Source organism: Rissa tridactyla, chromosome 1, assembly GCF_028500815.1.
Source record: "Rissa tridactyla isolate bRisTri1 chromosome 1, bRisTri1.patW.cur.20221130, whole genome shotgun sequence".
Lineage (NCBI taxonomy): Eukaryota > Metazoa > Chordata > Aves > Charadriiformes > Laridae > Rissa > Rissa tridactyla.
The window spans coordinates 104,322,699-104,336,947 of NC_071466.1; the positions used below are offsets into that span (position 1 = coordinate 104,322,699).

At 42.1% G+C, this 14,249-nt stretch overlaps 1 protein-coding gene across 2 annotated transcripts in view; it reads right to left on the minus strand.

Moving 5' to 3' along the window:
- Nucleotides 1-14,249, minus strand: part of EVA1C (eva-1 homolog C) — a 41,381-nt gene that overhangs the window by 12,602 nt on the left and 14,530 nt on the right. Inside the window, exons 2-4 of one of the 2 annotated variants that reach the window (XM_054184365.1) lie at nucleotides 11,858-12,054; nucleotides 8,346-8,469; nucleotides 5,137-5,289 (exon numbers count right to left, since the gene is read on the minus strand). In XM_054184365.1, coding sequence (XP_054040340.1) covers nucleotides 5,137-5,289; nucleotides 8,346-8,469; nucleotides 11,858-12,054 — 474 coding nt within the window. The remainder of the gene's footprint in view (nucleotides 1-5,136; nucleotides 5,290-8,345; nucleotides 8,470-11,857; nucleotides 12,055-14,249) is intronic. The other variant, XM_054184371.1, reaches the window with a different exon arrangement.

Genomic DNA, 14,249 nt, shown 5'->3' on the forward strand with positions numbered 1-14,249 from the left:
GGGCTTGTGTTTGAAATCAGCCCCACAGTTAGCTAGTAAATATATGCTAAGCAGATGATGCTCAGGAATGGAAGGGCATACTCAGGCCTTGAGCCAGTGACGCTTGTGGTCTAGAAAGGACTTTATCACCTTCTCTGTAGCAGCTCTGAGCTACAAGCTCTTGCTTCTTCCTCCAGCAGAGGCCTGGGCTCAGTGTTTTTGTTAATTGACTAAGTGCTCCTTGAAGTGCCTATACCTCAACATCCAGCGTTTCCTAAATTTTGCCCAACTCACATGGTTTGTGTTTTATGGCACCTAGAAGTCTACAGCTAGCATGAACCTAGTAACTTCAGAGTGTAAGCATTTCCAGATCTGCCTATAGCTGATTGTACCTTTACTCCATTTACATCTTCTTTCAAGAGACTGGTATAAGGGACTGGCTTACACTAGGAGGAATACATACCTCTTAGTAAGAGAAAGAAACCAAAAATTTTTTAATCACTGCTAATGATTGAAAAGAGAGGTGTAGGTCCTTTGAATTGTCCACAATACCAATACAGGGAAAAAAAAAAAAAAGGAATCACAGTATCACAAAATACTGTTATATAACAAAGTCATGACATATTGTTGGGCTGGAAGGAAGCAACTACAGGATTTTGGAAATCTCTCTTTCTTGCCTTGCTAACACTCCTTCTCCTTACCTGAATGCCATTTCACTGAGAAGAGGGGATTAGGACAAAACCCAGCCCCAGGGTATGTCATACCGTGGTAGAAGCTGTGATGAGAGCGCCTGAATTCTTCACTTCTCCTCTCAAACTCCCAAAAGTGGGAACAGGTGAAAGAGGGCTGTGCTGGAAAGGACCCTACCTTCCAGCAATGAAGATATGTAACTCGGGACTCTGCTGGTCATTAGTGCTTGAGGGAATGCACATCTGACCAGCCATTGCACATCCGTGTGAAATTTCCGGGAAGATCATTTTGGTATTCTACCTTGCAAGTTGCAGCTAGAGGTGACCCACTACCAAGCCTTCTTTCAAGTACTTTCATGTATTAACAATAATAATTTATGATTTGAGAAGTGTTTGTTGACCTGAATCTTCCCCACACTCTCTATGGTAACCTGTTCTGGCACAACTCTTTGACTTCTTTTGGCCAATAAATTTTCTCTTTCCTTATGCACATGTTAGTACAAATATAAAAGAGATAATATGTCAGAAAAGGCAGTAACTCACACAGGAACAAATTGCTACGGTTTCCCGCTTTGGTGCTGGGCACAATAGATTCGTCTAAGCAATCTGCTACAAAACTGCACCCAAAAAAGTTTTATTTTTCCTGTGAAGTTTTTGATAATCTTAGTAAAACAAGGCAGTGACTTTCTGTAAATTCTGTATAGTCTTAACAGTGCCAGTCATTTAAACAGCTGCAGAAGCAGGACACTGCTTGGAATTTTTTCTTTTCCTGCAATGATGCAGAGATCTTATAATGGAAATAATTCCCTGTGTTTCAATGAACTTTGCTACTTATGGTACGAGCTTACTTTGTAGAAGAAACTTTTCCTCAAGGCAAAATATCCTAAAATGCCTGGAGACAAGATTTTTTATACTGTTCTTCGAAGTGGGCAAAGGTGACTGCTCATAGGAATAAACGGCCCTGATGACAAGTCAGAGAGCAAGACCATGTAAAAATACCATATTTCAGTTTGATGGTGAAAGTTATAAAAAACAGGAAAAGTGTTTTATAGTGATCTTATATGGAAATTCCACATTCTTTGACAAACCTTTCCTCTCCCGCAAACTGCACTGAGCAAGATGAGTTGTTCTAAATGCAGGTTTTTATTTCTGGTCATTTTTAACAAAAGTAAAAGACATTTTGAAATGAAAGGTGCAAGTTACATATATAATTAGGTATCAATCTTGACTGAAAGTAGTGCTGTCTTACCAGCTACGGTACACGCTAGAGCATTTCTTGTACTCCGTAGTTCAAATCTTTACCCAGATTCAGATCTTCTCTTTACCTGAATCAGGGCAGGGACTTGAACATATGTTTCCCATAACCCACCCTGGGTGGGTATTTCAGTTGGCTTTGCTTTGTCCTAAACCTATTCCATTGCCTAGGGCAAGCAAGACTTAACCAGACCAGAGAACAACTCTACTGTAAAGGCTTTATCTAGCAGGGGTGACACCACGATACCATTGCTCTTCTTCCTCCTCTGTATTGAAAATGGCACCTAATTTACATTATTAAACTGGCTCAGAAAACTAGTTCCAAGAGGAGGCTGTCATGCTAAACGTTGAGCTGAAGCTCAGGATCCTACAAGAGCTCCAAGGCCACACAGATATCCCCAACACCAGAGATGGATTTATATACTGTTTCCTATACAGAGAAAAGCCTTTATGGTAAAGAAACTTTACGTTCTCCTGTGTTCCCTTTGAAGCAAAGCTCCGAAAATCTGTCAGGTGATTTGACAGACTGTCCACAGAAAAGCCATAGTTCAGAATGCACCCGTCTCAGTCCAAAGCTGCTGTCTGTCATTAATTGCTTATCAACTATATTACATGCAACATGAAGTCACCAAAATCTAGCTAAGTATCTAATTAATTCAATACCCAGTACTCCTAGCAGGACCATATCAAGTATGGATAGATGCAAAACTCCTGAGCTCAACAGAGACTTCCTGTACTTGTCATTGGGATCCACAGATGACTTCTCTTCTGCATAGTACTAAAAAAACGCCTCACAGTTTCCCTGTGATGCAGTGGAAGAAATGGAAAGGTTCAAGCATTGCCTTTAGGCTGAGATGCACAAACGTGGATATAAACAACAACGGATGTGTGTTGGAGCCGATTTAGCTTTTGGTGCAAACATATACAAGTACATGGGCTCTGCTTCAGGAATGAAGAGGGGCTGAAGTTAGTTTTCTAAATTGTCTTATATCGTTAAAATCACACTGACATTCAACTTACCATTGCTTTCCCCAAGAGAAAGGTACACAGACATTTAAAAAGTCTAATCATGCACCCACTCACATCTGCATGTGCTTAACTAACCACATAAATAAAATTTAAGCTTGAGACAGACCGATCTGGAGTCAATTGGATCTGATTCTTAAGTGCTGAGTCTTTTGTGATAACTGAATGTGTACTCCCAAGCCATATAGGTGCTTTTGAAAATTATTCTCACTGCAGAGGGTTACTGGTACCATGCAGAAAGAGGCCAAGCACTTCCATTAAGCACTGAGAAATCTATAAAAGGATCTACCTTCTATAGGTCTACCTTGCGTTTGTCTCATGTTTTATGCTTTCTCCTATTACTACAGTTTTAGGTTGCTTTATACAACATAAAACGAGCAACAGCCAGGGTGTTGCTCAAGAGGTGCTCGTATGCAGGGGGCCACAGCAGAGAGTTTGTTGCTATTGCAGATTCTCTCTCTATTTATACTGGGAAATTTTATCCAGTAAGAAAGGTTTGCAATATTCTGATCTGTGAACTCTAAGTGCTGACGTTAGAGGCAAGTGATTTCCAGAGGTGAATAGAGTGCAAGAAATAAGCATGGTGGCAGCCTTTCTCGATCAACTGAGCTATCTCTGCTCTGCCTTGTGTCATACACTAATGCCACCATCACAAAGGATGCATGGGTCTGTCAAAAATCCGTTAAAATGTTTCCTCCACAAAACAGACAGTCAGAGCTGAAGTCTGTGTGAAGGGCGACAGAAGATAGCCAGCGTGAAACACAGACCTGGCAATTTTAAATAGATTCTTGTCTAAGAACAGATTATGATTTTCAGCCAATACATTTTTAATAACATCTTTATAAATAAACAGAAACATTGGCTTGCAGAAAAATGGCTTTTAAGACTAATTATTGATCTCTTCTTGATGTTCAGAGATGCTTCTTATAGATTTCACTTGTAGCATGTTTCTTAGGAGTAAAGTTCAGCCTTTGCACAGGGCTGGCATTAGTCATATCAGTCCTTCCCTGTGTGGTATTAAGGGATTTGAACAGCACATAGATCTTTTGCTGGCCTTCTCCATGGCATGAAAATTTACCTTCATACCTTCAGTGTCAACCACTGACCATATTATTCATACAAGCATCAAGCACCCTCACGACCACATGCTACTACAAATTTAGATAATTTAGTGATAAAAAGTGAGTCCTAAGTCATTATTCATACCCCAGCTGAGACTACACAGTGAAGTCAATGACTGGTTATCGATGTAGACCATACAACTGCTTATGATGTTTTGGGTTCTTCTACCTATTCAAAAGGGAATGGTCCGTGCCTGAAAGTGTTCACAGTCTGACCAAAGCAATATTAATATTACAGTGACATTAATACTATGTATTTTATATATACTGGGATGCACCTGTGCTAGTAAATCAGCAGTGAGAGGGCATGTTTCTGGCACTGCAATGCAGCGCTCCACTCCGATAAGTATGGTCCCTGCACCCGTCTGGCCCAGGCCAACAGCATCCTCTCAGCAACTCGCCATCACAGCTGAGGAGCTAGCACAGGCCAGGGAGCCGCCTCAAGAAGCAGTCTGCATGCAGTCATCCTGCTTTGGAGGGTAAGAGTCACACTACATACATAGAACATTCCTGTCTGCTGGACTTGGTGCCAGAGAGAAATCCCAGGCACATTTAATTTTCTAGTATACTACTAGAGTCTTGGAGTCTGGTCATACAACAGCATCCAAAGCAAACCTATGGACCCTATCCTTACAGTCTGCATTTAAGGCAAGTAAGAGCTGGCAGAAACAGAGATCGAAGAAGAAGGTAGCAGTAAGACAAGGTGTCACGACACTTGGGCTGCCTAATCATTGTCAGAAGTTGGAGGAAGAAGAGAGGCAAACAGCTGATTTTTAGTATACGTCACCTAAGTTCAAGACAGCTAGCAGAACTAGAGTTTCTGATGTTAATCATACTAAGGACCGATTAACTATATGAAACTTTATTCCTTTGCTGCATTTCTTATTCCATGTTTCTTTCTCATACTGGGCAATTTGTTTGAGTTTCAGAAATAATCTCTATTATATTTCAACCACTGGCGCTTTCAAAACACCATTGCTCTTGCATCTAAAGTTTTCTCCCTGTATGTTTCCCCTCTCCTCTGTGCACCTGCTTGGAGAAGATCTATCAACAGTGTAAAAACATACCAAAGGGGGGGATGCGCTCCACTTCTGTCGAGCAGACGTTCTCCTCGTGTGCCCATCTGCCATAGGTGGCAGAGTAGATGATAAGGAACTTGGACTCCTGACAGTGGAGTTTCAGTTCCTGGTTTTCACATGCTGATTTGGTTTTGTATTCAGCTAAAATAGAAGCAAATAACAATATGGTAGCATGAGGCAATTTACTCGGCTGGACTGTTAATAGCAAATAGCAGCATGACAGAAAACAGCTTTTCTGCAAGTTCTGTTGCGAGTGATATGTGGCACTATTACAACCAGAGACAAAGCCAACAGCAAAGCGGAGTGTTTCCTCCAACTGAATTGCTCCCATATGACTATCTAAAGCCTCCGGCTCCTTTTTGAAAGGAACTGAAAAGTTAACTTTTGCCAATCTCCTCTCCCAGTGGAACAGCCTCCCCCCTTCCCGCCTGATTTCCTGGCTTGCTTTCCACCGCTGCTCAGTGGGAGAAGCCTCGTCCTTTCCTATTGTCTCTCCCAGGCACAATGTTGCATTCTTACGCCTACTTCAGATGCCCGCCTGAGTGCTGAGAGCCTCCGACCACTCATCAATCATGGGGACGGCTGGCATCACCCAGTGCCACCGTGCACAGCACTAAGCGAGCACCCAAGAATGGGAGGCACAAAGGCACGGGGACGGGCTACGTACCCTGAGCCAGACAGTGCTCTCAGCTACATTTGCATGGCTCCACCAAGGTCAGTGACTTTCCCTGGGCGTTGACTATCCAGCACGGGCTTATTTGAAAGTTTTGCTGACAAAGTATTGCTGTGAATCAGGAGGCTGAGAAAAATACACCCCCTCCCTTTCCCAGCTGGCACAGGCACACTGGCAGCGCTCTCAGCACAGAGGTGGGGAAAGCCAGTGAGATCGTCTTCCAGACAGCATGGTTCATCCCTCCTAGGGACTGGTTAAAATCTGCCGTCTGGCCAAGGAGGTCTCTTGCTGGCCTAAGCAGCCGCTCTGCTTGCAGCATTTTACTGCTCAAGTCTTGCTGGTCTAGGTATGGCGGCAAACCTTTTCAGTGCAGATAACGCCAGGGAGAAGAGTTTACTCTGCTCCATTTTTTTGTCTTTCAAAAATGTGAAAACAGGAAAAGGAGGTTCCTGAGCTAAGCAGGAGAAAAGGGAAACCTTATTGTTACTGAGTGGTATCCCAGCGAGTGGAGCGCAGCTGTTGGTGCTAGGGGAACTGGAGAGAGAAAAACCTCCTATCTCTTCAATAAAGAAAACATTATTGTTTCATTTAGAATAGAACAGATAAAAAAACGGGTTAATGTTCTCGGTAATAGTGCAGTTTCTTCCATTTGAGCTCATCAGCAGTCACAAGTTTAAGCGTAAAAAGTGTGATTTTTAAAAATTCTTGACCTGCTGCAGATTGTTACTTCTGCAGAAGCACCTGCCATACCGTACACCCATGAGGATCATGCCAAGAAAACAGAGGATCTGACCCAAGGGCTGACAGCCTAAAGAGGGGTTCTGTGTCTGTACAGCTGCACTCCGTGGCTGCTGGAGAAGCTATGGAAGTACAGACAACAGAAAAAAAAACACCCAAGAGGTGTTAAGACAAAGTAGGAATACAAGAGAGACCTCTGCAGGGATACAGCAATAACAGAGGAAAATACAGTATTTCTAAGTAGACGAAAAACCAAGGGAGTCAGGTAATTGCTTAAGTGCCTGCTTGAAGGCAAGGAGACTGTAAAATAAAGTTATACTCAAGTGACTTCTTCAGTAAGGATGTTTTCCACAGCCAAGCCTAAGAATATTGGTGTCTTACCTACAAGTAAAAATTTCCTGTCACATGAAATCACGTAATTTGCACTGAAACTGGACTATTCCTCAGTTCTGAAGGCAGCACTTGCTGTTAAATTCACTTTCCACAGGTTTTTGTAAAATCCAGATTACAGAGAATCTTATATATTCAAAGTAGCTCATTTCCAGTGGGAAAAATACTAAGCAGCTTATAAAAGTAACAAACAGGATCCCAATCCACTTTTGATTAGTAAAGGGAGATTTTGAATGATACAGACACAACTATGATCTTCAAATCCATCTACTATTAATAATGCAGTAACCGTAATATGTAAAAAAAAAAAAAATCTTTAAATGATAAAATAATAAAACAGATCATAAAAACGTTAAATTTCACATTTTTTTTCCCCCCTGATGATTGGCCCAGTAAATCTCCCTGGGAGTTCTTGTATCAATGCTTTGCCAAAGGTAACACCTGCCTACTCCATTCCGGTATCTCTGCTCTGACTTCAATACTTTGCCCTTCAGTTTGCTTGCCACCCCTGTTCCTATTCCACCAGTGATGTCTATCTTAATGCTCTGATTAAAGAAAATCTCTTTTGTGCTTCCTCCTTTAGTTGTGGGATGGTATTTCTGAGTTGGCTGGTAAACCTACCCATAAATCATCATTCAACTATTTTCTTTGGGACCCATTTCAGCCACACTGGGGATTAGCTGCCAACAAAAGCTGAGCCCCTGGGCTACTGAGGCTTGTTCTCATATACAATAGCAACAAGAAAAACAATTAAAAAATACAAATAAATGAAACCTCATGGTGATTGTCTTAATCTTTCTTACACTTTTCTCATATTTACAAAGTGCATTCTCTTTGAGGCAGGATTTGTCCCTTTACATACCAACGTCAATTACGTGCATCGAACACAGGTTGTACAATGAAATTCTGTAATAAAGTCAGCCATGCACGTGTATCCTCCAGCCATTATTCTATAAATGGGAGGTAGTAACAGAGGATCTTTGAAAGCTTTGGTCCTACCTCCTGAAGCGTTTTTGCATATTGCTTATTATGATATCTTCTTCATCATTTGGATCCTTAGCCCAACCACTTGTTTTTTGCTGTTCAGCTCTATATTTCTAATATGACATTATCGTTGCCATCTCTTTAAAAATAATTTCCAAAACATTTTTCCTTTCTAGTCTGATGTCTGACATCTGACTCTGCCAAACTACACTGGTCATTAAATTGGCAGCAAGCACACTGAAGTTGCAAACACAATAGAGAGCTAAGGCAAAGCAGAAAAAAACCAATTTGCTATTAATCTAAGCCTCAAAACTTCACACGGATTTATGCAAAGCCTTGTGCAGCAGCATTTTAACCAAAACGAACAACAAAACACACACAAAAACACATTTGCCTGATGTGGATTACTTACTAGGTTTGCATTTAAAGGAGACAAGGAGGAATTTAGTGGTCCCTGGACACAGATCAGGCCCAAAAACCCGACTATTGACAAGAAGCTGGCAGGATCTCAGGTTTTGGCATTCATCCAGTACTTTCTAGAACAACGGGCAAAAAGCATAGGCTTGAAAACAAGGCATGAAGCTATACAGCAATGAGAACACTTAGTTGTACTTTGTTCTATACAGGTGAAAATCACTCCTTCACAACTTTTTGACTATGAACATGTAAGAAACTTCCGTATCACTGGATTTAAGCCACATCTTTTGAGTCATGGCCAAGTTTATGGGAATGTATTCATCACAGCAATGCCCAAGGCAACTTAGGATGTTACCAATTTGCTGTTGTTTGTCACTTTTCCCTCTGCCCCCAGCCGGTCAGCCAGATCTTGCTCTGTGCCACCATAGCCTCTGTGGTGCTTGGGTCTCTCTGCAGAGCCCTGAGCAAATGGGAACACCCTCAGCCCCCAGCCTCTTCACCAATGTGCCTGAGGCTCTCACGCACTCCTCAGAGCATTTATGGGACTGCAATGTCCAGGTGAAGCATGATAACTCAAAAAGATGTCTTTTTAACCATTTCATCCCAATCTACTCAAGTTTACCTTATCATGGTCTGTAGTATCTTCACTCAAAAGAGTTCTAACTCATGACTTGGTGTGCTTAGTGATGCTTAAGTACACCCCAGCTTTAAGCCACGTGCAGGACCTCCTGCTTAAGGGGCCCTTACTTCTTGCTTGCATTTACACACATTATCAGGTATTTACTTGACTTGCCACTTGAACAAATTTCAGAATTGCTTTGATCGGATAGCCCAGATGTGCCTGTCTATCCTAAGCCTGCTTGTCTTTTTTTTTTTTTTTTTCCCCAAATGCTGTTCTAAGGCCATACCTACCCCAGATTTTTTGGCCCAGCCCTATACCATGGTTCTTACTCTGCAGCTTCACTGGGAGTGGCAACAGAGGAGGACAATAAAAAGGTCAGCAGTGTTAAACACAGAGGGTCACATGGGCCCTCACCAAGTTCAGCAGAAGGACTGAGTACTCCTAGTGCTCACATTAGTGTTCCCACTTCATCAGTGGTTTGGGAGCTGTATAGAAAATACGAAGACATTGCCCAAGAGGAGTCTGAGTCCAGTATTTAACACAGGCACAAGCCAAAGCACCTAAAAAAATCCAGTCTAAATGCAGCAGTATACTTATGAAATTCCTATTAATCTTCAAAGCCCAGTTTAGAGAGGGCTTTCTATACGGTATTTTTGAATAGTTTCTGTTGTTGTGCCCAGGATTCTTGATGTGTAAAATCAGAGCAGACTGTGATGAGGGCATTGTCTCCAGGTCACCCTGCTCTTAACAGCAGTAACTGTAAGATACCACTCTAATAATTTTAGGTACTCTCATAACATCTATGGGAAATTTTGCCTTGTTTCTCATCATAAGGGGTCTCAGTCATACCAAGAGGCCAAATCAGAAATTTACCACTGTGACAGCATAAGCTGCACTCTTGTTTCCAGGCTGAGAGAGTTGGCAGTGGCTGAATCCCTCCTGTCATCCCTGGAAGCCATCCCTCCCAAGCAGAAATGATATACATAGGCAGCACACCGCTGCAATCCTATAAAACTCTTGCCTTTTTGTTCCCGTTGGTAGAAGAAGAGGACTTGCGTCCAACACTTTTTGAGCATTAAGTGCACTCTAAAGAATTTAAAAGGGAAGGAAAAGCACAGCAGACTTAATTTTATCAGTCAATTTGTCTTTTACAGAGTTGGAAGTCAAACAAATAACTCCTCCTTAATTGGGATTGTTCTGGAACAGGCCAGTGCAATACAGTTACATCTTTAGCAAGTGGAGATAGCTGTACCCTACTGAGTCACCTTCTGTTTGCACCTGAGCTGAATCATCTCCTGTGCATCTGTTTGTATTTTCTCCTACTTAACGCAAACAGCAGTCGCATTTTCTATCATGTTGCTGTGCAAAAACACACTACCACAAAAGCAAACATGATACTCAAAATGACATAGCACTGGGCTGTTAATACTCAAGACAGATCTAACTTTGCAGTGATCCTTTTAATGGGAGGTCACTGTAAAAAATGCCTGTTATGCTTCCTCCCGACTGCAGGGTAGCATCACGCCCGATTATGCAGACTGCAGATGCGGTTCCAAAGGGAAGGGGAGGAGGGATGAGATCACTGGTGCTCTTTTCTAAGAAACCAGTTTACAGGATGTGTCTCTTCTCCTTGACAGAACCGGAACTCCCTGAGATGCAGAGCATTCGTATCTCTCATGCTTGTGGCCTCATCAAAATGCTTGCATGCCTTTGATCAGTGACAGTGCCTGAATGATGACGATAGTTTATACAACAGTTATCCCATGCTGTGTTTATTACATTCAAGGGAAAAAACTGCCCATGGAGACATCACAAAGGCACTCACAAGCCCAAAATAATCATTGGTGTCACTTCACTGTGGTCAGTAAAATGACATCAAGGATGCATCTGGCCTACTGTTTTTGGTGGAGAGATGTACTTTCACATGGCCTATAGGTCATGTCTGGAATGCCTTTTAGAAGTTGCAGTACAGCATGGGCAAGCCACACTTGTAAAACTGCCCTAATATTGTTTCTGGAGGGAGGATATTACCACCAAACCACTCCGTAAAACTCTTCAACTCACTAGTGGTGGGAACAGACATTCCCTGTTGTCAAGAAGCAATGTGTCGGCTGCAAGCACAAATGTTGCAAGCTTCATCAAAGTTTCTGTAAAGCATTTACAACAGCTTCACCAACAGAACATGTTCAGATTCCATGACTACTCATTTTTGCAATGATTTACTGAATTTGGCCTAACACTGGGCATTTTCACTATGATGAAACAAGTCTTTGACAGCAATGTAAGTCAGACCTTCTAACCCTTGTTACAAAAGCCTCCACAGCAGAAAGTAATTTATGAAGTATAAATCATTTCAAGCTACACTTAAGTGGGCCCAGCAAAAAAACCATAGGATATTACTGATACAAATCACGTATTCACAGAACTGCAGATACCTGCAGAAGTGCTTAGGATCTGCTGTTTAGCTGTAACGGTGCCTTTTCAGTGAGTTAAGACAGGCATGGAACAAGCCTAATGCCAACCAGAATGCCATCGTATTCAGTGGATTTGTAACCCAGCTCTGTCCGATGTTTTTATCCTCTCCTGGGGACAAGGAGGGCCTGTGTGATGGATTAAGACTGTCTTAGGCAACTTTGAGAAGGGGGTTTCCCGAGCAAGGCTCATCAAAATAGAAGGCAATCTACAAAGCTTTCACAATCCTATGGTAATATCCTGCTGGCCAGACAAATCCTTTCAGTTGTAATACTTTTGATGGTAAACTGACATAGACACGATGTCATTTCATTCAACATTGTGAACACTCGCCGTTTTCACACAGCATAGCTCACTGCATGGAAAGAGTCAAAAACATTCTGTGCATTAAGAGCCTTTACAACATGCGATACCTGCAAAGAGGTGGGCGCCACACAGTTTATGGGTTCTGTCATCCTGGTTTCAGGCTCCTGAGTACTACACATGTGGTAGTCTTGCCCGTAAAATGCTGACTGAACACTTATTGTTGAATGCCGAGGACAGTGCAGACTCAAATGTTCCCCATCGCAGGCATAGGCAGTATGATTTTGCAGGAGTTTGGTTAGGTAACCTAGAAAATATTCAGCTCTGTTACAACTAGTACAGGAAACGACAAGTTCGTTAGATAATAAGAAAACCACAGTCAGTCTCTGGAAAGGGCATTGTAGTCAAGGTTATACGTATGGCCCGCTGCCACACCACATGGTTCTGTGAATGGGTCAACCTTTACATGCTAGTAATGCTTGGGTCTGGAAAACAAGAGGTTGTGTGGCAGTGAGTCAGAGCCCTACCAGCACTCCAGCAGCGGCACTATGTCGGAGACGTCATTTCACAGACAATAAATGGGCTCAGGTCCTTGCCAGTCGTCGTTGCTAACAATCTCATGGCATGTTTGCAGAAGTCAGAAGGGCTACTACTTGGTTTCGCGGGCTAGACTCTTGCGTTCCAGCTGGCTAAGGTATTTCTTACACCTCGTCTTAAACTGATGCTGTGCACTTCTGGTCTCCTAGGCAGTCATGTTTCCCCACAGGTGATAATAAAAGTGATTCTCCCTGTATCACTGGATCAGATGCTACGACAACAGAGGCAAAGTGTCCATAAGTGCTGGACAGAAACACAAATGTAAGATACACAGAATTTTGTATTTGCTAAAAAGTTTGTCAGTGTTACCAGGAGAGGGAGAGGTAGGATCTGTACGCAGCTGTCCACTGCACCATCCATTTGCATCTTTTAATAAGTGAGTCCATGAGCAGCAGAGCTAATGACAGCAGTTTTTCCGATTTGTATTTCATTGCCTCTTTAGCCAAGATTTCTGTTATCACCGCAAATATTTACAAATCTAACCTCCTACTGCCCTTCTCTCTGTTCTGCAGAATACTTTAATGGAAACATGCAGGTTGCTACCTTTGACCATTACAAATTAGCCATTGTGATGGGAAACTATTGGAGGTAATCTAATTCAAAAACTTTCCTCACCTATACTTACATGGCTTTGATATCTCTACCACTCCGTCACTTGATTGAAATCTATCTTTAAGCAGAAAAGTCTTCTAAGTGAAGGGGAAGAATAGACATGAGGAACAGGAGAGATAAAGGATACAAAATACCAGTCTGCAACCAAAGCAATATCCTTTCTCTACTCTCATCCACAAACACATGGAAATTAGACCCAAACCCACTTTTTTCCCCATGAGTTTTATGACAACCCAATATACTACGATCAAAGCAAATCTGTTTTCTAATTCTTACACTATTAACCAAACTTTTTATTAATGTGCATACAATAACTATATTTGAATAGTTTCGTTATTTTTATACGTGCTTTAAATTCTGTATAAGTCTCTCTAAAATAAATTCCCAACTTCTAGAACACCAAGTTCATCCACATTCACGTCAAAAAACCTGAACAAAATTCTCCAAGGCCAACATACTAAGTAATGAGAAAGCACTAAGAGCCTCCATTGATTAATTTGAGAAAAGATTTGTAGAGGTTTTAAAACTGAGACCATGATTACATGCTGTTGTGATTTAACCCCAGCCGGCAGCTAGAATCATGGCACCGCTTGCTCACTCCCCCCAGTTCGGATGGGGGAGACAATGAGAAGAGTAAAAGTGAGGAAAACTCGTGGGTTGAGACAAAGACAGTTTAATACGCAAAGCAAAAGCCTCACACACAAGCAAAGCAAACCAAGGGATTCATTCACTGCTTCCCATAGGCAGGCAGGTGTTCAGCCATCTCCAGGAAAGCAGGGCTCCAGCACGCGCTAATGGTTACTTGGGAACACAAATGCCGTCACTCCGAATGTCCCCCCCTTCCTTCTTCTTCCCCAGCTTTATATACTGAGCATGACGTCATATGGCATGGAATATTTCTTTAGTCAGTTGGGGTCAGCTGTCCCGGCTGTGCCTCTTCGCAACTGTTTGTGCCCCCCCAAGTCCACTCACTGTCGGGGTGGTGTGAGGAGCAGAAAAGGCCTTGGCTGCTTGGCAACAACCAAAACCACTAGTGCACTACCAACGCTATTCCCATCCCAAATCCAAAACATAGCACTACACCAGCTGCTAGCAAAAAAAAATAAACTCCATCCCAGCTGAAACCATGGCACATATGTATCTTTTTAATTTCAAAAATTATAATTTTTGTCTCTTTTACAAACATATAATTGGTCTCATGAAAGACAAAAGCTAGTATCTTCTCCTCAGAAGCCTTGCTTACCCCCACCGTGGTGACATTATTACTGTTAAGTGTATCGAAAAAAACCAAAA